The sequence below is a fragment of the Oncorhynchus keta genome, chromosome 10 (genome assembly GCF_023373465.1).
Source record: "Oncorhynchus keta strain PuntledgeMale-10-30-2019 chromosome 10, Oket_V2, whole genome shotgun sequence".
In the NCBI taxonomy this organism is placed as follows: domain Eukaryota; kingdom Metazoa; phylum Chordata; class Actinopteri; order Salmoniformes; family Salmonidae; genus Oncorhynchus; species Oncorhynchus keta.
The window spans coordinates 70,909,493-70,930,613 of record NC_068430.1 but is presented as its reverse complement, the minus strand read 5'-3'; the positions used below and the strand labels follow the sequence as shown (position 1 = coordinate 70,930,613).

The following is a 21,121-nucleotide window of genomic DNA, read 5'->3' as shown; positions in this document are numbered from 1 at the left end:
TGACGTTTCAACAAACCTGTCGTCACTGTTCAAATTTACTTGAAAAGGGCGGGGTTATTAATTGACTGACGTTAGCTTCGTCCACAAACATTGGTTCACTAAACACTAACCACTGAACATGCGCTGTAGAGAGTAGGCGGGATTTCCTGATACTTTTAGCATTTCGGCCTCTCTCGTTGAAGGGCACTTGTACAATTCCGTGCACAAGGTAAGAATAGTGACAATCAATATAACATCTAGCTTTATTAATTTTCCTACGTTTTATAACAGCCTTGTCCAGGACGCTGTTGCTTGTGGTGTCTCTAAAATGCCCGTTTAGTTTGTCAGTACCAACTAATCTTGCTAGCCAATATTGCTAACGTTAGCGAGGTAGCTCAAGACAAGCCAGATTGTTTGCTAACGTTAACCTCTAGCGGTAGCTAGCCAGCTACTGTTTTTGAATGAAAGTGAACCAGCAAACAAACAATACCCACACAAATATAGCATTCCGCTTTGGGTTGAATGGTACCACACAATTACATTATACAATTACTGTAACGAGCTAACGTTGTTAGCCCATTTGTTTCCACTGTTGTGGGATGAATCTGTCTGGCTTGCAGGCCGTCAGGCTTGTCAACTAGGGCTACTGAGCTTCAATGTTTGACAGGCAAGTTGTCTTGAGTAATCATTTTTTCCCCCCAGTACAATAAGTACTGATAACTACTTGCTCGTGGGTGTTTAGAAATAGGCATATCCATCATTTGTGGTTGGCATTACTTTTTACTTGCCCTCTGTCATCCTCAATGCATTGTAATTGACTGAGTAATCTATTTCTCTCTGGACCAGCTACTATCCAACATGGGCGGACACGACGCAGGAACCAGTCACCAGTTTACTGGTTTTGCCAAGTACTTCAATGCATACACCATCACAGGCAGGAGGAACGTAAGTTCATGCATGAATTACTGTGCAAGATGGTGTACAACCAGTTCACATTCTCAGAAAGGTCACACGTGTGTTATTCTGTCCACAGTGTGTCTTGCTCACATATGCAAGCATAGCCACCATTGCCCTCTTCTTCAAGTTGAAGCCCAAGAAACAGGCGGCTGTCACAGCAAAGTGATGTGAGTGTATTGCATAGGATTCCGTCAGTTTCTCGTACCCATTTTGTCTAGCAAACTTACCATTTTATAATTGTGTTAAGACTGCACTGTTTTATTCAGAAATGTGTATTTGACTATAATCGGGAGTCTTTGTATGGACAATACATGTTTCTGCCTGGTGGAAAGCTAACTGTATATATCCCATGTCTTCTCGTTTCCCCACAGGTGTCCTGACTGTTCTGTAGTATAGTGGTTGGAAGCTTGACGGCAGCTGGATGTGCTTGCAAGAATTAAGGCCATATTACTTGGCATCGCCGTGTTATTAACAATAAAAATAATGTAAATTTTAACCCACCAAGTCAATAAAAGTGTTTTATTTACACAATATGCACCGTTATAAAAGACTATAGCATGACAGCCACATAAAACTGTGTTTGTGGCAGTGAAAAAAAACATTGTCTCTTTAATAGGCTAGTAATGGCACTCTTTAGGCGAGTAAGGTGACACTGGTCCTGGATCTGTATCTAGGGGCAATTTCACCCCAGAGTAATTTTAGGGTTGGTGGGCTCAATCAGATCTTGGAACAAGCAAGGTCCTTAGGTCTGCATCACAGTTGATAAACTTCAGTTAGCCAATTCAACTGGTTGGGCATTTTGCTTTGATCCACTGTCTGTGGTTGGATACGACTTTTGTAATTTCTCATCTCACACAACCCTAGTCTTTTTTTAGCAGGGGGTTCTCTGAATGTCCTCATGGGTTGTAGGCCCCTGCAGCCAGCAGTAGGTTCCTGCGGGTGAAGTGCAGGTGAATGACAGTGGTGGACTTGGTCATGTAGGTGCCTAGCAACAGCTCCTGGGAGTTCTCTGGTAGATGGATGTGGCCTGTTGCTGCAGTGAAGTCATCCAGCTCCACATCATCAAAGGCCTTCAGTGTATCCCACAGTTTAACAGTGTTATCCATTGAGCCTGGAAAATATATAAGTGGAGTGGTGGAAAACTACAAACATTTCTTATAGACCCAATATCCAAATCAATCAAATTTTATTTGTCACATGCAGATGTTAATGAGAGTGTAGCAATGCTTGTGCTTCTAGTTCTGACAATGCAGTAATAACCAACAAGTAATCTAACAATTCCTAAACTACTGTCTTATACACAGTGTAAGGGGATAAAGAATATGTACATAAGGATATATGAATGAGTGATGGTACAGAGCAGCATAGGCAAGATACAGTAGATGGTATTAAGTCCAGTATATACATATAAGATGAGTATGTAAACAATATCCTCCTAAACCATACTGTGCTTGCTCAGATATTTTCGTTTCACATTGTCCTTTCAAGTATGGTGGGTGCATGACCAGGCCAGCACAAAGGGCTCAGTAGTGTGAAAAGGCATGCCAGTTAGACTAAAGGGGCACCAACCTGAGGCTAGTATCTCTCCGTCCCTGCTGAACTTGAGGGCGTAGATGGTGTCAGTATGTCCCTTCAGCTCTCCGACCATCAGGCCGTGACCAACATCCCACAGTAGAACCCTGCCGTCAGTTGCTCCCGAGGCCATGAACTTCCCATTGGGGGAGAAGGCCAGGGAATGAATGGGACCCTGGGAACCAAACCGGTTTATTGGGATGGAGGTTCAGTAACATCACACACTACTCTTGTTGTGTACAGTATGCAACAAGCTATTTTAAATCATACATACAATATACACTGCTCAACAAAATAAAGGGAACACAAAAATAACATCCTAGATCTGAATGAATGAAATATTCTTAATGAATACATTTTTCTTTACATAGTTGAATGTTCTGACAACAAAATCACACAAATTATCAATGGAAATCAAATTTATCAACCCATGGAGGTCTGGATTTGGAGTCACACTTAAAATTAAAGTGGAAAACCACACTACAGGCTGATCCAACTTTGATGTAATGTCCTTAAGACAAGTCAAAATGAGGCTCAGTAGTGTGTGTGGCCTCCACATGCCTGTATGACCTCCCTGCAACGCCTGGGCATGCTCCTGATGAGGTGGCGGATGGTCTCTTGAGGGATCTCCCAGACCTGGACTAAAGCATCCGCCAACTCCTGGACAGTCTGTGGTGCAACGTGTTGGTTGATGGAGCGAGACATGATGTCCCAGATGTGCTCAATTGGATTCAGGTCTGGGGAACGGGCGGGCCAGTCCATAGCATCAATGGCTTCCTCTTGCAGGAACTGCTGACACACTCCAGCCACATGAGGTCGAGCATTGTCTTGCATTAGGAGGAACCCAGGGCCAACCGCACCAGCATATGGTCTCACAAGGGGTCTGAGGATCTCATCTCAGTACCTAATGGCAGTCAGGCTACCTCTGGCGAGTACATGGAGGGCTGTGCGGCTCCCCAAAGAAATGCCACCCCACACCATGACTGACCCACCGCCAAACCGGTCATGCTGGAGGACGTTGCAGGCAGCAGAACGTTCTCCACGGCGTCTCCAGACAGTCACATGTGCGCAGTGTGAACCTGCTTTCATCTATGAAGAGCACAGGGCGCCTGATGTACTGGCCTGTCTCCTGGTAGCGCCTCCATGCTCTGGACACTACGCTGACAGACACAGCAAACCTTCTTGCCACAGCTCGCATTGATTTTCCATCCTGGATGAGCTGCACTACCTGAGCCACTTGTGTGGGTTGTAGACTCAATCTCATGCTACCACTAGAGTGAAAGCACCGCCAGCATTCAAAAGTGACCAAAACATCAGCCAGGAAGAATAGGAACTGAGAAGTGGTCTGTGGTTATCACCTGCAGAACCACTCTTTATTGGGGGTGTATTGCTAATTGCCTATAATTTCCAACTGTTTTCTATTCCATTTGCACAACAGCATGTGAAATGTATTGTCAATCAGTGTTGCTTCCTAAGTGGACAGTTTGATTTCACAGAAGTGTGATTGACTTGGAGTTACATTGTGTTGTTTAAGTGTTCCCTTTATTTTTTTGAGCAGTGTACATTTGTCCAAAAGGACAAGTTACTCAGGGCTGTGAAAAAAATGAATTCAGGTTGTTCCTTTCGTGCCTACTAAACATGACCTTGAACACCAAACCATCCTATACACATTCTATTGGGAGAGAACAGACCACCAGGTGCCCTACGACCTTGAACTCTTCGTACCTTGTGACCCGTGAGGATGCGGACACAGTTTCCAGTCAGGACATCCCAGAGGCGGATGGTACGGTCAGCTGAACCCGTGGCCACGTAGTTGGAGTTAGGGTGGAAGAGGGTGCACGTGATGTCAGCCAGGTGACCAGCGAACATACGCAGGGGCTGGTAGTGGTCAGTCGCCCACAGACTGCGGAAGAAGACGACACAAAACCTCAAAAAGACCAGTGGCTGTTTTCTTGTGACCCATCAGGTAAACAAAACCAAATTATAGTCAGGCTTTTTCTCTAGACATAAATTAAGCCTTGAAAGTCCTGTCCAGGAAACAGGCCCAAAGAATGCCATTCATCAATTGCATTGAAACAAATGGAACATTAGGTGTTAATGAGGGTTCTTACCGAGCGACTCGGTCATGTCCCCCAGAGATAAAGTAGTAACCATAGGGTGAGAACTGAGTGTCCCAGACAGGGTAGTTGTGTCCTTTATACCCCACCAGACAGGTGAACGTCTGCAGACTCCACAGTCTGACCGTACCGTCCTCAGAACTGGACAACAGGTAGTTCCTAAAAATACATAATTCGAGGAGAATTGAAGTTAACCATAGAAATAAGAACACTAGAAAAGACAGTAACTCTAGTGTTTCAAATCTCTATGAGGTTCATTAATTCAAACTATGCATCATTGCCTCCTCTTTAACATTAGTCCAATACGCCACACTACATGATACACCCAGGTCCAGTTCTCCACACACAGATTAAGCATCGTTCTGGACTAAAAAGCCCTTAGACCAGGGGTGTCAAAAAAACATTTTCAAACGGTTTCTTGACTGTCCAGGTCGCTAATTAAACACTACAGTCAGGGAGCATAAAAAATTCCATTAACGATGTATAGTGGACTCCTTTTTTAGAAAAATTTGACGATAAGGAAATAAGACAGTTTCAGTGCGGCCTTCCAGACCTCATTGAAGATCGAATGCGGCCCCCAGGACCAAAATCAATTCGGCACCCCTACCTTAGGCATTCTTCATTGAGCATTCTTCATAGTCCAGGACCAGGTTTAATCTGAGTTTGGGAAAGTGGCCCCCCCAATGATCACTTTATAACATCTTACCTGTCAGGGCTGAAGCTGATGCCGTATACTGGTCCACTGTGTCCGTACAGGATCTTAGACTCACTGGCCGTCTTCTCATCCATGATCCTCTCCAACACGTCATCAGACTCTTTATCAATATTACTCAGGTCTACAGGGAGACGAGAGAGAGAGAGGGAGCAGATTTAAAGTCATGGTTACTATCAATTTATATGCAAGCTAATGATCTCAAGTTCAACAATGGTTATAGATGGCTTGTGGAATGCTACTTTCAGCCTTGGTCATAACATGTGTTTGGATGTGTGCATGATGTATTGTATGTCATCTCTGTGGTCACCATTGTCATTTACCTGCTGCAGATTTGACCCGGCGTAGTTTCTTGGGTGTGACGCTCCACACCCTAACGGTGGAGTCAGCGAAGCCCCCCGCAATCAGACTGGAGTCATCTGTGAAGTCCACCGCTGTCAGACCCTACAGGTCAAAGGTCAAGACAGAATACTGTATGTTACCGCATTGTTTTGTGGTAATACTGTGAATAAAGTTTTATTCACAATATTTAAAAAATGATGCTTTAGAAGCTTCATGTTGATAACACTGAGCTCATCACAAAAATATGAATAAGGTTTTGTCAACATTGAAATCAAGTTACTCTTGAATACTAATAAAGTTGTCATTCAAAACATTGAAAATCCATATCCAAGCATGGCTAACCTGGTAAGCGTTGAGGAAGGAGTAGAAACAGATGGAGGGTAGGTTGTCTGGTCCCAGACGGATCTTCTTAGTGGCCTCCTTCATGTTCATGATCTTGTCCAGCTTGTCAGAGTCCTTCAGCTCGGGGAGGGGGATTCTTGGATATTAAAAATGAACACGGTCAATTTATACATCATTCATAAGTCATAATCAGGCAGTAACAGTTGTTTCAATGGGGAGGGACGGCAAATGCTAACAAGCTTCCTGGCTAACTCTAGTGCAGAATAGAGTAAAAATGTTGTTCGTGGTCTCTGAAACACAAGGAAATCTGGGCTGTGTTCATTAGGCACCAAATGAAAACGGACTGAAACAGGGACTACCTGGACTGGTCCAATGAAAAATAAACATTTCTCCTAGCAAAACGGTTCGCTAGGGCATGTGCACTAAGGAAAACAACGCGTAACTAAAGAAATGCGTGTCCGTACCTAGTTTGTTGGGGTGCGTTGGGGTCCTGTTTCTTGCTCTTGGAGCCCATGCTGTCCTTCTTCGGTTTCTTCTTCTTGGGTTTGCCCTCCTCGTTCTCTGCCTCCTCATCCTCATCGTCCAGAGGTACCTCGATCTCTGGCTCCTTCAGAAGACCATAGAACACCTGCACAACAGCCAGGAGTGGTACAGTAAGTCTAGTCAGTACAGATAGTTTTCATCTCTCAAATCAGAAAATACAGTAATGCATATCTAAAATGAAAAAGTATTGCTTACTGGCTTGCTCACACATACATTGATAAAACTATCACTTAAAAACAAACCAGCTATAACCGATTTTTGCTTCAGCATCACTCACCCCCCCCCCCACACACACACACATCCACCTTGGCTTTGTTGGCATCTCTCTTGCCCTCCCCTGCCAGACTGCCCGACATGGCATCAATCTGACTTTTACTCCGAGGCATCCCGTCAAAGATATCAATATAGAGATGTTCCTGTATAATATTCCAGATCTGGTTGTTCTGACGTTCCTGCAGGTGCCTCTTCAGTAGCTGGTAAGATAACATACCATACGTTATTGTCAACTGCCACAGAGACCTTGACATTTCTGGTTCCCCCCAAGTCAGTGCTGGGATTTGAAGTTTCTGGCCCATGAAGGCTACTTACCTGGTAGGAGTCTCGGGAGATGCGGAGGACAAACTTGCTGGTCCTGAAGTCCAGCATGGTCTCGTTTCCCTTCATGTGTTCCTTCTTGGACATGCTGGAGAGGATGCGGAGGTCCTCCTCGTAGTAACACTCCTGGTCACCGCTGAACCTGAGGTAGGGAAAGACAGCAGGGAGCAGAGTCAGTGGATCTAACATCTAAATAACGCATGCATAGTGTCACATTACACCGAGTTAGGCAGCTACAAATAGAACAGGTTGTTTCCCATTTGATTGTGGAACTCATAAAAGTCCCTGACAAATCAATACACCAGTTGGACCTAAAATCAATAAAAGACATATACTTGACAGGCAGGAACTTTGGAGACGCTACAAGAGAGCAACAGCACTACCAGTCCACAACACTTACTTTTCAAAAAACTGTTTTGCCTCATTCTCGTGGTTATTGTAGACCAGCTCCAGGTACATGTGGACAAACAGTGGGTAGAAGACCTGGGAGAGTTCAGCTCTGTGGCAGTCCAGGACAGACTCTATAAACTTCTTCAGGCCGTTATAGTAGAGTGGGTAGAGGACAGGGTCCCCCTGCTGGCTATAGGCCGACAAGACAACGTTGACGTCTGGTTGGTCTTCCCCACCTGATGCTGCCACCACTGTACAAGCACAGTAGTAGTTGTTAGAAGAATGAATATATTAGAGTAGCTAACTAATAGTAAATATAACTATTGGTCTTATCCATGGTAGTTTGGGGGTTGGGGTGCTGCGACTAGTAGAGGCCCAGTGCACTACTTTTGTGAAAACAGAAGCTAAATCTATTTTGAGTGTTTACCTGCGTTTGTAACCCGAGTCTGATAATTATCTGTACAAAACCGTTATCTTGTGGAACAGAAAAATACTTGCTTGATATGTTTTACAGTTTCTTGAAATACTAAGAAAATGCAACTTATTTCTTTGTGAAAACTGAAATAGTCTGTTATTTCCTTTTCCATTTTAGTAGATGTTCTTTATCGAGAGCAACTTACAGTAGTGATGCATACATTTTCATACTGGCCCCCCGTGGGAATCCAACCCACAATCCTAGCACTGCCAGTGACATGCTCTACCAACTGAGCCACATCAGAAACCACTTGATGTCTCAATGCTCTCAATTACTGTATTGTGCATTGTTGTTCTTCATGGTGATGGAAAGTCTACAGGTACAAACCTAGATGACCAGCCTATGTACAATACAGTAATGTACATTTACATTAAGTGGTTTGTAAGGATGGTAAATTGTGGTTTTTCAATTTTATTTGGTCAAGAAAAATATTTAATTTGAACTGGATGTTTTGTGTCTTTGCCCATAACTTTCTACCTTTTGATGTAAATTATTAGGACAGGGTTTTGTTCTTTCTGGATGCCATTAGAATGACAATCTCGGAGAAAGGGACAGGGCAACAACTCTTACAATGCCAACTATTGAATCCTGCAATGATACAACTACCTTTTTTTTGCCAAAGCAGAGAAGCTGGAGGGAAAAAAAGTGCTTCGCGGTAACATACCTCTATATCAGTCCGCTTATACTAATAAAGGCCGAGCGCACTACTTTTGTGAAAATATTTTTTCCAAAAATATTACTATTTTGTGTGTTTTATTATTATTGTTTTATTATTAAGTGTTTTATTATGTTTTTTTCAGGGGGTGCTGCACAAACTCAGCACCCATACTTCCCGCGGCTATGGTCTTATCGCAAGAACTGCTTTCATACATCTACCAGCAACAGTATGAGGAACAAAAACAGCAGTTTCAGGACTGGCTGTCAAGCTCCCTCGTGTCTCATTCATTCAACAGTAAGCCAACTGGCAATAACAAATCAATTGCATTGCATGCTCTTGTGAATATGCATAATATCATGTATTTTGGTATCTTAGCTGGGTAGCTAGCTAACAAGGCAAATCAAAACAATACGCATGACTTTTGAATGTGATCGCACGAGACCTTTTGGGGGTGCGGTGGCCGGGGGTGCGACGGGGGTGGCGATTGACACTCGGCTGAGGAGAGAGTTGGCATCCCCCCCATCAGCACTGACATTTGGGACGCCACCCGATCCAGCTCCCGCCGAATCGGATACATGGGAATCATCTGCATCTGCAGATAAGCCCGCTTCTCGCCGCAAAATGTCGACCGACTCGGTCAATTTATTCCTCTTGAGAAATTGCAACACCGCGAGCAGTGTCTGTTGATCTTCACCCGATCCCGCTGGAGATTTCGATTTACCGCCTGAAGACGTAGAACCGGGTGACGAAGAGTATGCATTGATGTTTCCAGACCCATCGTTTGTTATTTCTGTTTTTATGTCTTTTTCGACCTCCATATTGAGCTGACCATCTTGCACAGCCGCCATTTTCGAAATGAAGTGCGCATGTACGGGCAAAAGAAAAAAACGTGGACCGCACAATATCTAAAATTCTGATTGGTCCTCCCAAAGAAGAAATTGTAGTTTCGTTGGTTCTCAGTGGTGTAGGCGAATTCTTAGAGGACCGTCATTCCTGTACAGCAGCCAATCAAAATTCGAGTTTATATTTTAGAAACGATTTATTATGGCCAAATCATATTTCTAGCTTGTAGAAATATTGTGCCATGATGTTTACATTTTTGTATTATATGAAAATCTTGTATTTTATATTTTATTGAAGAGGACAGCTAATAGCTTAGAGGTAAATATTTTTTGCATTACTTGAATTGCTTTTAGTTTTAGTTAGTATATATTTTTCACCTGCTGACAAAAATATACAAAAAGTGATTATCCTTGACTGGGGATCTGTGATCTATATGTGCCAGTCATGTGTCAGTTGTACCAGTAGGTGGCGCTTTGTGCCCACTGTCACTTTCCCTGACGTTTGAGAGATCAAATCTCCTTAAAGCGATTCGGCAATACCAGTATATTTTTTATTGCTGATGTTTTCAATGAAATGGTGTAAAAAAAAGACAGAAAAAGCCATACATGTTTATATTCTAGTAATTTAGCAGACGCTCTTATCCAGAGTGACTTACAGGAGCAATTAGGGCTAAGTGCCTTGCTCAAGGGCACATCGACCAATTTTTCACCTAGTTGGCTCGGGGATTCTCCAAGCGACCTTTCGGTTACTGGCCCAACGCTCTTAATCTCTAAGCTACCTGCTGCTCCTTCAGCAATGCTGTGCTGTCAATCTATTCTACGAGAAAGACATATTGAGTATGGTTACATGCACACAATAATACAATAATGCAATTTTGATTTTATTATTGGGCATAGACAGATAAATGTAATAGTTTGTTTAAACTGTTAACATGCTTTGCAAGAAGAACGATTTTTCCTAATAATCCAGTTTACATGGACACATCTGAAATCAGGCAACCTGATCGGTCAATAAGGAGAAATTTAGGTGAATAAGTAAACATTTCCTGACTCAAACCTATAGTACTTTTGACCAAAATAGCTAATTCTACCAGAGGCTTTCAGTATATATTTTTTTTAAAACAACAAAAAAAAACTTTTTTCTTTTACAACGTCAACAGTGAAGCGGCGACTCTGGGATGCGGCCCTTCTTTTACAACGTCAACAGTGAAGCGGCCACTCTGGGATGCGGCCCTTCTTTTACAACGTCAACAGTGAAGCGGCGACTCTGGGATGCGGCCCTTCTTTTACAACGTCAACAGTGAAGCTGCGACTGGGATGCGGACCTTCTTTTACAACGTCAACAGTGAAGCTGCGACTGGGATGCGGCCCTTCTTTTACAACGTCAACAGTGAAGCGGCGACTCTGGGATGCGGCCCTTCTTTTACAACGTCAACAGTGAAGCGGCGACTCTGGGATGCGGCCCTTCTTTTACAACGTCAACAGTGAAGCTGCGACTGGGATGCGGCCCTTCTTTTACAACGTCAACAGTGAAGCGGCGACTCTGGGATGCGGCCCTTCTTTTACAACGTCAACAGTGAAGCGGCGACTCTGGGATGCGGCCCTTCTTTTACAACGTCAACAGTGAAGCGGCGACTCTGGGATGCGGCCCTTCTTTACAACGTCAACAGTGAAGCGGCGACTCTGGGATGCGGCTCTTCTTTTACAACGTCAACAGTGAAGCGGCGACTCTGGGATGCGGCCCTTCTTTACAACGTCAACAGTGAAGCGGCGACTCTGGGATGCGGCCCTTCTTTACAACGTCAACAGTGAAGCGGCCACTCTGGGATGCGGCCCTTCTTTTACAACGTCAACAGTGAAGCGGCCACTCTGGGATGCGGCCCTTCTTTTACAACGTCAACAGTGAAGCGGCCACTCTGGGATGCGGCCCTTCTTTTACAACGTCAACAGTGAAGCAGCCACTCTGGGATGCGGCCCTTCTTTTACAACGTCAACAGTGAAGCGGCGACTCTGGGATGCGGCCCTTCTTTTACAACGTCAACAGTGAAGCGGCCACTCTGGGATGCGGCCCTTCTTTTACAACGTCAACAGTGAAGCGGCGACTCTGGGATGCGGCCCTTCTTTTACAACGTCAACAGTGAAGCTGCGACTCTGGGATGCGGCCCTTCTTTTACAACGTCAACAGTGAAGCGGCGACTCTGGGATGCGGCCCTTCTTTTACAACGTCAACAGTGAAGCGGCCACTCTGGGATGCGGCCCTTCTTTTACAACGTCAACAGTGAAGCGGCCACTCTGGGATGCGGCCCTTCTTTTACAACGTCAACAGTGAAGCTGCGACTCTGGGATGCGGCCCTTCTTTACAACGTCAACAGTGAAGCGGCGACTCTGGGATGCGGCCCTTCTTTTACAACGTCAACAGTGAAGCTGCGACTCTGGGATGCGGCCCTTCTTTTACAACGTCAACAGTGAAGCGGCGACTCTGGGATGCGGCCCTTCTTTACAACGTCAACAGTGAAGCTGCGACTCTGGGATGCGGCCCTTCTTTTACAACGTCAACAGTGAAGCGGCGACTCTGGGATGCGGCTCTTCTTTACAACGTCAACAGTGAAGCTGCGACTCTGGGATGCGGCCCTTCTTTTACAACGTCAACAGTGAAGCGGCGACTCTGGGATGCGGCTCTTCTTTACAACGTCAACAGTGAAGCGGCGACTCTGGGATGCGGCCCTTCTTTTACAACGTCAACAGTGAAGCGGCGACTCTGGGATGCGGCCCTTCTTTTACAACGTCAACAGTGAAGCGGCGACTCTGGGATGCGGCTCTTCTTTTACAACGTCAACAGTGAAGCGGCGACTCTGGGATGCGGCCCTTCTTTTACAACGTCAACAGTGAAGCTGCGACTGGGATGCGGCCCTTCTTTTACAACGTCAACAGTGAAGCGGCGACTCTGGGATGCGGCCCTTCTTTTACAACGTCAACAGTGAAGCGGCGACTCTGGGATGCGGCCCTTCTTTTACAACGTCAACAGTGAAGCGGCGACTCTGGGATGCGGCCCTTCTTTTACAACGTCAACAGTGAAGCGGCGACTCTGGGATGCGGCCCTTCTTTTACAACGTCAACAGTGAAGCGGCGACTCTGGGATGCGGCCCTTCTTTTACAACGTCAACAGTGAAGCGGCGACTGGGATGCGGCCCTTCTTTTACAACGTCAACAGTGAAGCGGCGACTCTGGGATGCGGCCCTTCTTTTACAACGTCTACACTGTATTTCTGATCAATTTGATGTCATTTTAATGGACACAAAATGTGCTTTTCTTTAAAAAAATAAGGACATTTCTAAGTGACCCAAAACTTTTGAATGGTAGTGTACATTTCATCTTGATGTTCTGATGCCAGTCGGTCAATTTAAAACATTGATTGGGGACTTAGTTGAGGAATGTTTTTTTTCTGAGTGATTTGTGATGTTATATTTATGCTTCCCATGACTATTTTTGTATTTTAATGTAGATACAGTACCAGTCAAAAGTTTGGACACACCTACTCATTCCACTGTTTTTCTTTATTTTGACTATTTTCTATTGTAGAATAATAGTGAAGACATCAAAACCTAAATAACACATTTGGAATCACGTAGAAACCAAAACAGTGTTAAACAAATCAAAATATATTTTAGATTCTTCAAAGTAGACCACCCTTTGCCTTGATGATAGCTTTGCACTCTTGGCATGCTTTTCCAACAGTCTTGGAAGTAGTTCCCACATATTCTGAGCACTTGTTGGCTGCTTTTCCTTCACTCTGAAGTCTAACTCATCCCAAACCATCTCAATTGGGTTGAGGTTGGGTGATTGCGGAGACCAGGTCATCGAATGCAGCACTCCATCACTCTCCTTCTTGGTCAAATAGCCCTTACACAGCCTGGAGGTGTGTTTTGGGTCATTGTCCTGTTGAAAAACAAATGATTGTCCCACTAAGCCCAAACCAGATGGGATGGCGTATCGCTGCAGAATGCTGTGGTAGCCATGCTGGTTAAGTGTGCCTTGAATTCTAAATAAATCACCCATAGTGTCACCAGCAAAGCACCCCCACACCATCACACCTCCTCTGCAATGCTTCACGATGGGACAAGACGAACTGGCAACAGACAAACAGAAAATGCAGGTATAAATACACAGATAATGGGGACAAATGGGAGACACCTGGTGGGGGGGGAGGGGGGGTGAGATAAGCACTAGACAGGTGAAACAGATCAGGGTGTGGGGAGGAGAGAAGAGAAGGGGGGTTATCAGATCCCCTTCTGCAGCACACCTGCTGAGCTTGCACTGCAGTCCTTTAGACAGAATCCCCCAGACTCCTCAGTATGGGCTGTACACCAGACCTCATTATCAATTACATAGACAAAGTACAGTAAGACTGCACAATTTCAGTTGAAAGGCAAACTAGTATGTTTCGTATACAATATCATAGCAGGAAGTCTTGTCAGCATAAAGTTGGAAATTCAATAGGTTTCTGTTGAAAGTTATACTCTGTGGGGACCGGTCCATCCATTTGACATTTTAGTCATTTAGCAGACACTCTTATCCAGAGCAACTTACTGGAGAAAGTAGGGTGGAGTGCCTTGCTCAAGGACACAACAGCAGATTATTCACCTCGTCAGCTCAGGGATTTGAACCAGCAACCTTTCGGGTACTGGACCAACCTCTTAACCGCTAGGCTACCATTCTGGTCACAAATGAATGAATTAACCCCTGCGTCTATTATTATTAGAATAAGCAGTTAGTGAAACACGAGCGTTTAACATTTAGAATGTCTGTTTCTGGATCACACAACAGAGAGATTGTCTGGGGGGTGAAGATGAGAGTACTAGAACGGGCTTTCAGTCCCACATCTGCTCCTGCATGAGTGTATTTGATAGGTGAGAAACCACATAAAAAGATCACAAGTTATGTGGAGGAGGAACAGCATGTGTGTATGTGTCTACAGTGCTAAAGCCCTGTGAGTCCACACGCATGGCCACTAATGCTCAACATGGACTGAAATAGGTGCCGCTACTTTTGAGCTAATATTCTATATGAGGAACAGGAGCTCAAGCAGTAGAACATTTGAGGTGCCGGTACTCAGCTCCTGGCCAAGTCAAGCACTGATGGCCAACACCCTGGGCTGGGTAATGCTAACGTCTGTGCGTTCCCCCCTCCCCGTCCCCACACCGCCCTAGACCGCTGCAGCTGTTATGCAACAAACGCAGTGCTCCAGCTACACCTCCTCCTCCCCTGTAGAAGGACCCTGGTCCATGTAAAACCTGGTGCTGGAATGTCAGTGTAATGACACCCTGTAGGTAGGAGGAAGCAGCGGTCTACAGAGAATCTGGACATCAGTAGTTTGCTGGAGATGAGGAGGAACCTGTCACGCAGACAACTCCCTAGAAATAAGCAAAACTTTCCTAGATGGGTTACTTTTTCTGTTAATAGCGATATTAATGATTTCTTCATCACCTAAAAACAAAATCTTTATGTTTTTTGCTAATACCCCCAGATAGATCTATAATGTATAGAACTGTAGATCTGCCCCCTACTAATGCTGGCTCAGGGCTGAAGCACACGTAAAAGGGCCTAAGGTTATTGATTTTAGATCAATGGCTCCAAAAGCAATTACCAGAGACTGGACCTGCAGCGTGTCGTCTTAATTAATGCGTACTCTGCCGCCTGCCTCCTGAAATGCCACATGTTGCAGACCTCCGGTAGAATCAACGTACAGATAGCAGCTTCTCTCTTCCCGAGTGTCCATGTGGTGCCTCGTTGAATCTTTGTGTCTCCATGACGTTGTGTGCGGTGTGTGCGTGCGTGTGTGTGTGTGCGCAAGGTGATTTGTAGATCAGGGATCATGTGCAGCACAAGGTAGTCCGTCTCAAACGTGCCCATCCTTTAGATATCAATATGTAGATCAATGCTTCTATTCTGTCTGTTCTGTTTCTCCTTAGTTGTTTCATTTGCTCCTGCCGTTACACAATACAATAGACTGTTGGGGAATGGATGTAGTAGTAGTTTGTTTGTCATAGGAAACGAAACAGAAATGTTGCTTGGTAGAAACAAATGAATGATGTTCTAGATGGCAATGACCCAGATGCTTGTCTAAGAGCTTGAAAGTATCTTGGCAGTTGGCACTGCGGCTGCCAGTGACTTGAAATAAAACGGAGTAATTCGATTTTTAGTCAAGACATTCAGTGCCAGATTGATTTGTGAAATGAACACACCCTGGACGCCAGTAAATCTTGTGAAAGCATCCAATTGATTAAAGAGGTAACCATGCCAACGGGTTTTTCCTATTGTTTTCCTATTACACTTTTTCACAGTTTGCTACTCTTTCTCTGTGGGATACTTTGAGAGGAAGTGGATGTGTAATGTTAATACGGTCATGTGTTCTGTGCCCAAACTTGCAGTGCTGTTGGATTTAGTGTCCTATGAATATTCATGGGGTGCGCTGTGAGCGTGTGCGTGTGTGTGTGTGTGTGTGTGTGTGTATTCTGGTGTGCTTTAATACCATCGGGTTGCGTGCTGTTCCGTATTATACGTGTGCAGTGCACTGTCTCATATTCAACCAGTCTGCCCGCTGGTTGTGTGTGAGGGGGGAGGGTTCACATGTTCAGTAGCTTCACAGAAGGAGAGTGACAACTCCCCTAGTCACACGCTGGGTGTCAGAACAAACCCATTCTCTCTCCTCTTTTCTTTTCTCTCCCCCTCCCTGCCTCCCTCCCTCCTCCCTCCCTCCCTCCCTCCCTCCCTCCCTCCCTCCCTCCCGCATTTACAACACATCCCTCACGTTGACTGTGTGGAAACACAACAGGGTGTGGCACTACCACCGTCGCACCGCATGACAAAAACACTACCAACGATGCACAACAAACAAACGCAACCACACACACACTCACGCCAGCACTCCAAGAAACCAGAAGGACTATTTTATCTACAGTTCAGCAGCACTGCGTAAATCTAAACCACTTGCCAAACGGAACATTATTAAAAGATCTGATGAATGACCCTTTAAAGCTGTCTTGTTTAACCTGTTTGTAAAATGCTGCCCTGATGATGAGATCGTTTGGGAGTTTTACAGCCATTGTCTGTTAAGTGCACTGCAGTCTGCAGCATTGGTGACTGTAGCCATAGAGATCTCGTTTGTCACACTCAGGTGCTCGCTAGGTACTCTGATGGCAGAGATCTCTAGAGCCCTCTTCCCCGCTGGGCTTTTCCAATTAGTCTGATATCAATCTGCAGTCATTGAGTTGATATACATCATGTAATTCCCTTCAATGCCCAGTCTGGTGAATAGACTTATTCTTTCTTATTAGATTGAAATGTGTGAAGTGTGTGTGTGTGTGTGTGTGTGTGTGTGTGTGTGTGTGTGTGTGTGTGTGTGTGTGTGTGTGTGTGTGTGTGTGTGTGTGTGTGTGTGTGTGTGTGTGTGTGTGTGTGTGTGTGTGTATATGTGTGTGTATATGTGTGTGTATATATGTGTGTGTATGTTTTCCACTTGGCAGAGGAGAGCAATGTAACACCATTCTATGACAGAGGAGGACTGAGATAGGGCGTGGTACATCCACACTTCCCTTCCCCCTTTTCACTAACCCTCTTGTTAGGTGTGTGTGTCTGTGTTTCAGGGAAAGCACATGGCACAGAGAACAAGGAACTGACAAAGAAATGCAAAAAGATACAGTGAATCCTGATAACAAGTTGTATGTTATACTTTTTAACAAAACATTTATCGTTTATCATTTATTAGGTCTTCTGTGAGAGGATGATACACACTGGCAAAATTACTGCTCACTGAACACAGATTTTCATCTTTTAGCCAAAGTCGTGAGTATTCGAGGCATTGCTTACCCTTAGCAAGCGAGCGTCTATGCATCTGCTGTTTGAAAGGTCCCTGCTGAGGTGTGTATTTGAGCTGTGCATGTGCAAACGCTGAGGGTGCGGCTCCTCACCTCCCACTGTGTTGCACATTGAATAATTCATGAGGTGTGGCTCACAGATGAAGCAGAAAACACCCAGAGAGAGAGAGAGAGAGAGAGAGAGAGAGAGAGAGAGAGAGAGAGAGAGAGAGAGAGAGAGAGAGAGAGAGAGAGAGAGAGAGAGAGAGAGAGAGAGAGAGAGAGAGAGAGAGAGAGAGAGAGAGAGAGAGAGAGAGGTGGAGGACGTAGAGAGGTGGAGGATGTAGATAGGTGGAGGACGTAGAGAGGTGGAGGACGTAGAGAGGTGGAGGACGTAGACAGGTGGAGGATGTAGAGGTGGAGGACTTAGAGAGGTGGAGGACGTAGAGAGGTGGAGGACGTAGACAGGTGGAGGACATAGAGGTGGAGGACTTAGAGAGGTGGAGGATGTAGAGAGGTGGAGGATGTAGAGAGGTGGAGGACGTAGAGAGGTGGAGGACGTAGAGGTGGAGGACGTAGAGGTGGAGGATGTAGAGGTGGAGGACTTAGAGAGGTGGAGGACTTAGAGAGGTGGAGGACATAGAGATATGGAGGACGTAGAGGTGGAGGATGTGGAGGATGTAGAGAATGTAGAGAGGTGGAGGACGTAGAGGTGGAGGACGTAGACAGGTGGAGGATGTAGAGGTGGAGGACTTAGAGAGGTGGAGGATGTAGAGAGGTGGAGGATGTAGAGAGGTGGAGGACTTAGAGGTGGAGGACGTAGAGAGGTGGAGGACATGTAGAGGTGGAGGATGTAGAGAGGTGGAGGATGTAGACAGGTGGAGGATGTAGACAGGTGGAGGACTTAGAGAGGTGGAGGATGTAGAGGTGGAGGACGTAGAGAGGTGGAGGACATAGAGATATGGAGGACGTAGAGGTGGAGGATGTAGAGAGGTGGAGGATGTGGAGGATGTAGAGAATGTAGAGAGGTGGAGGACGAAGAGAGGTGGAGGATGTAGAGAGGTGGAGGATGTAGAGAGGTGGAGGATGTAGAGAGGTGGAGGATGTCGAGGACATCGAGAGGTGGAGGACGTAGAGAGGTGGAGGACGTAGAGAGGTGGAGGACGTAGAGAGGTGGAGGATGTAGAGAGGTGGAGGACGTAGAGAGGTGGAGGATGTAGAGAGGTGGAGGATGTAGAGAGGTGGATGATGTGGAGGATGTCGAGAGGTGGAGGACGTAGAGAGGTGGAGGACGTAGAGAGGTGGAGGACGTAGAGAGGTGGAGGATGTAGAGAGGTGGAGGATGTAGAGAGGTGGAGGATGTAGAGAGGTGGAGGACGTAGAGAGGTGGAGGATGTAGAGAGTTGGAGGATGTAGAGAGGTGGAGGACGTAGAGAGTTGGAGGATGTAGAGAGGTGGAGGATGTAGAGAGGTGGAGGATGTAGAGAGTTGGAGGATGTAGAGAGTTGGAGGACGTAGAGAGGTGGAGGATGGAGAATGTAGAGAGGTGGAGGATGTAGAGAGTTGGAGGATGTAGAGAGTTGGAGGATGTAGAGAGGTGGAGGATGGAGAATGTAGAGAGGTGGAGGATGTAGAGAGTTGGAGGATGTAGAGAGGTGGAGGACGTAGAGAGTTGGAGGACGTAGAGAGGTGGAGGATGGAGAATGTAGAAAGGTGGAGGATGTTCCAGAGAGGAGAGTGCAGGAGAGAGAAATTGAGTGAGAGGTAGAAAGAGTGATGGGGATGAAAAGTGGAAATGGGCTATGTGTCGAAGAGAGGGAGGTAGAGAGAGAGAGGAGAGAGTGAGAGGTAGAATGGGAGGAGGTGGAGATGAATATGGCACGTGGAGATGTAGTAGAAAAGAGAGAGAGGGAGAGATGTAGAAAAGAGGGAAGGAGGTAGAGAGAGTGAATCCAGGAGACCTTCCCTCTTTCACCTTGAGGCACACCTCTTTCATCAGCCCCCATCCTCCCTAATCAAAACCTATTGGAGAGAAATGAATCCCTCGCCTATGGCTACCAGGGCAACCCCTGAATGCCTAACTGTCATGCATCAACAGATGCTTTCACCTAGCTGCGTCACATCACAGCAGATACCAGCCTCTTGTCTTTCATTTGCACCTGAGTCACACAGGTGACCTAGTGGGATAGTTTTATTTTCCCTTCATCTGTAAATCTGGCAACCCACTCCATATCCCCCCACATCCCCCCACATCCAATTACTGTTCCATCCAACCCCCACATTGTTTCATTGCCAACCTCAACGACAGATCTGATGGTGAAGAGGGTAAGTTCAAGGACACTCCCTCATCTCCCTTGTAAAGCCTTGGGCTAGCCCTCTCACCAGACCTAGGTTCAAATAGTATCTGTTTTCTTACAAATATTCTAGCTGAGCTTGATTGGGCTTGCCTGGCGCAATGGAATTAATGGATTAGTCCCAAAAGTGCAAAACACTCCCAACCTGGCACACCAGGCAGTCTCAATCAAACACTCAAAGAATGCTGAAAGAAAACTAATGCTGTCGAATTCAGGTCTGATAAAAACACTCCCTCATCTCTCTGTGTGGTTCCGGTCTGACCTCCCCCACTCTTCTCTCCTCTCTTCTTCTCTCTCTTTTCTCTTCTCTTCTCTTCTCTTCTCTTCTCTTCTCTTCTCTTCTCTTCTCTTCTCTTCTCTTCTCTTCTCTTCTCTTCTCACTCTTCTCTCTTCTTGGAAGAGGGTGCTGTTCCCTGGTAACACCATAGACTACACTATGCACCACCAGAGGCTCTTTTTAGAGCCATTCACATTGCAATAAGAGTATTCTTCCATTTACTTAGCTATGTCAACTGCAGTTATTCAATTTCCAATTTCTCTTCCTTTGATTTCTACTTCTCAAGAGAGGGTGCTGTTTAGGTAAGGGTGTGATGTCCGTTCAAAAACAAAACAGGCTATTTTAAATCACTCATATTGAAACATGTAGAACAATTAGACACCCTATAACCCGCACCTACACATTCATTTATCAATCTGATTGATGGATTGTGTTGTGCAGTAAGCAGGCTCAGGTGTATAACTGTGGCTCCTTCCACCTTCAAAGAATAGGCAAGAGGGCCAACCATGGAGAATAGTAAGACACTTCATTATTTCTACTACGCTATATTGTTTGTCCTTGTGTGTCCGTTCATGTTTTTCAGCATAAAGTACTCTGCAGCCACTCAGTGTGGACACCAGGTGAGGCCACACACACAGATTCCTGTTGAACACGGTCTCTTTAAATACCTTCTTCTTAAGTATTATTAAGGAGATGCCTCACATTGAAATGCAGATAGAGATGCAGTCGTCCCAGAGATAATGATCCAAGGTCAGTTTTGCATTTCACCTCCTGATGATTATGATGACTGACAGTGTTAGAATAAAAAATAGAAACACAAGGCTTAAACAATGCTATCTCTCTCTCCCTCTGCATCTCGTCCGCAGATATGTTTTGATGTGAGAGAAGATGCCAACCCCCAGTCCCGTCATCGCCACCTCGTCCGCTTTTACACCTCTCTCGCCACCTTCTCTTTCTTCCTCTGTTTTTATGATACACAACAGATGTGCATTGAAGTACAGATTGAACTTGTATTTATAATGTTACAATTATAATATTTAGAATGCATGTATTTATAACACTTGGATGATGAACTTCTTTCAATAAAGCGTTTCACATTCTCTACTGGTCTCTC

General features: G+C 45.4%; 2 protein-coding genes across 2 annotated transcripts; one reads left to right on the top strand and one right to left on the bottom strand.

Moving 5' to 3' along the window:
- The first annotated feature begins 71 nt into the window (after positions 1-71).
- LOC118364807 (ATP synthase membrane subunit K, mitochondrial-like) lies at positions 72-1,436 on the top strand. The gene is made up of 4 exons (XM_035746527.2): positions 72-208; positions 826-924; positions 1,013-1,103; positions 1,308-1,436. The coding sequence occupies exons 2-3, from the start codon at positions 838-840 to the stop codon at positions 1,100-1,102; spliced, it is 177 nt and encodes a 58-aa protein (XP_035602420.1). The 5' UTR covers positions 72-208; positions 826-837; the 3' UTR covers position 1,103; positions 1,308-1,436.
- Positions 1,437-1,441: 5 nt separating this feature from the next.
- Positions 1,442-9,577, bottom strand: LOC118389336 (transcription initiation factor TFIID subunit 5). Its single transcript, XM_052527810.1, has 12 exons — positions 9,124-9,577; positions 7,559-7,799; positions 7,153-7,300; positions 6,870-7,037; positions 6,486-6,649; positions 6,022-6,157; positions 5,661-5,781; positions 5,332-5,461; positions 4,620-4,784; positions 4,234-4,411; positions 2,506-2,683; positions 1,442-2,047 (listed from the first exon to the last, which is right to left on the bottom strand). The coding sequence occupies exons 1-12, from the start codon at positions 9,527-9,529 to the stop codon at positions 1,833-1,835; spliced, it is 2,250 nt and encodes a 749-aa protein (XP_052383770.1). The 5' UTR covers positions 9,530-9,577; the 3' UTR covers positions 1,442-1,832.
- Between the last annotated feature and the right edge of the window lie 11,544 nt (positions 9,578-21,121).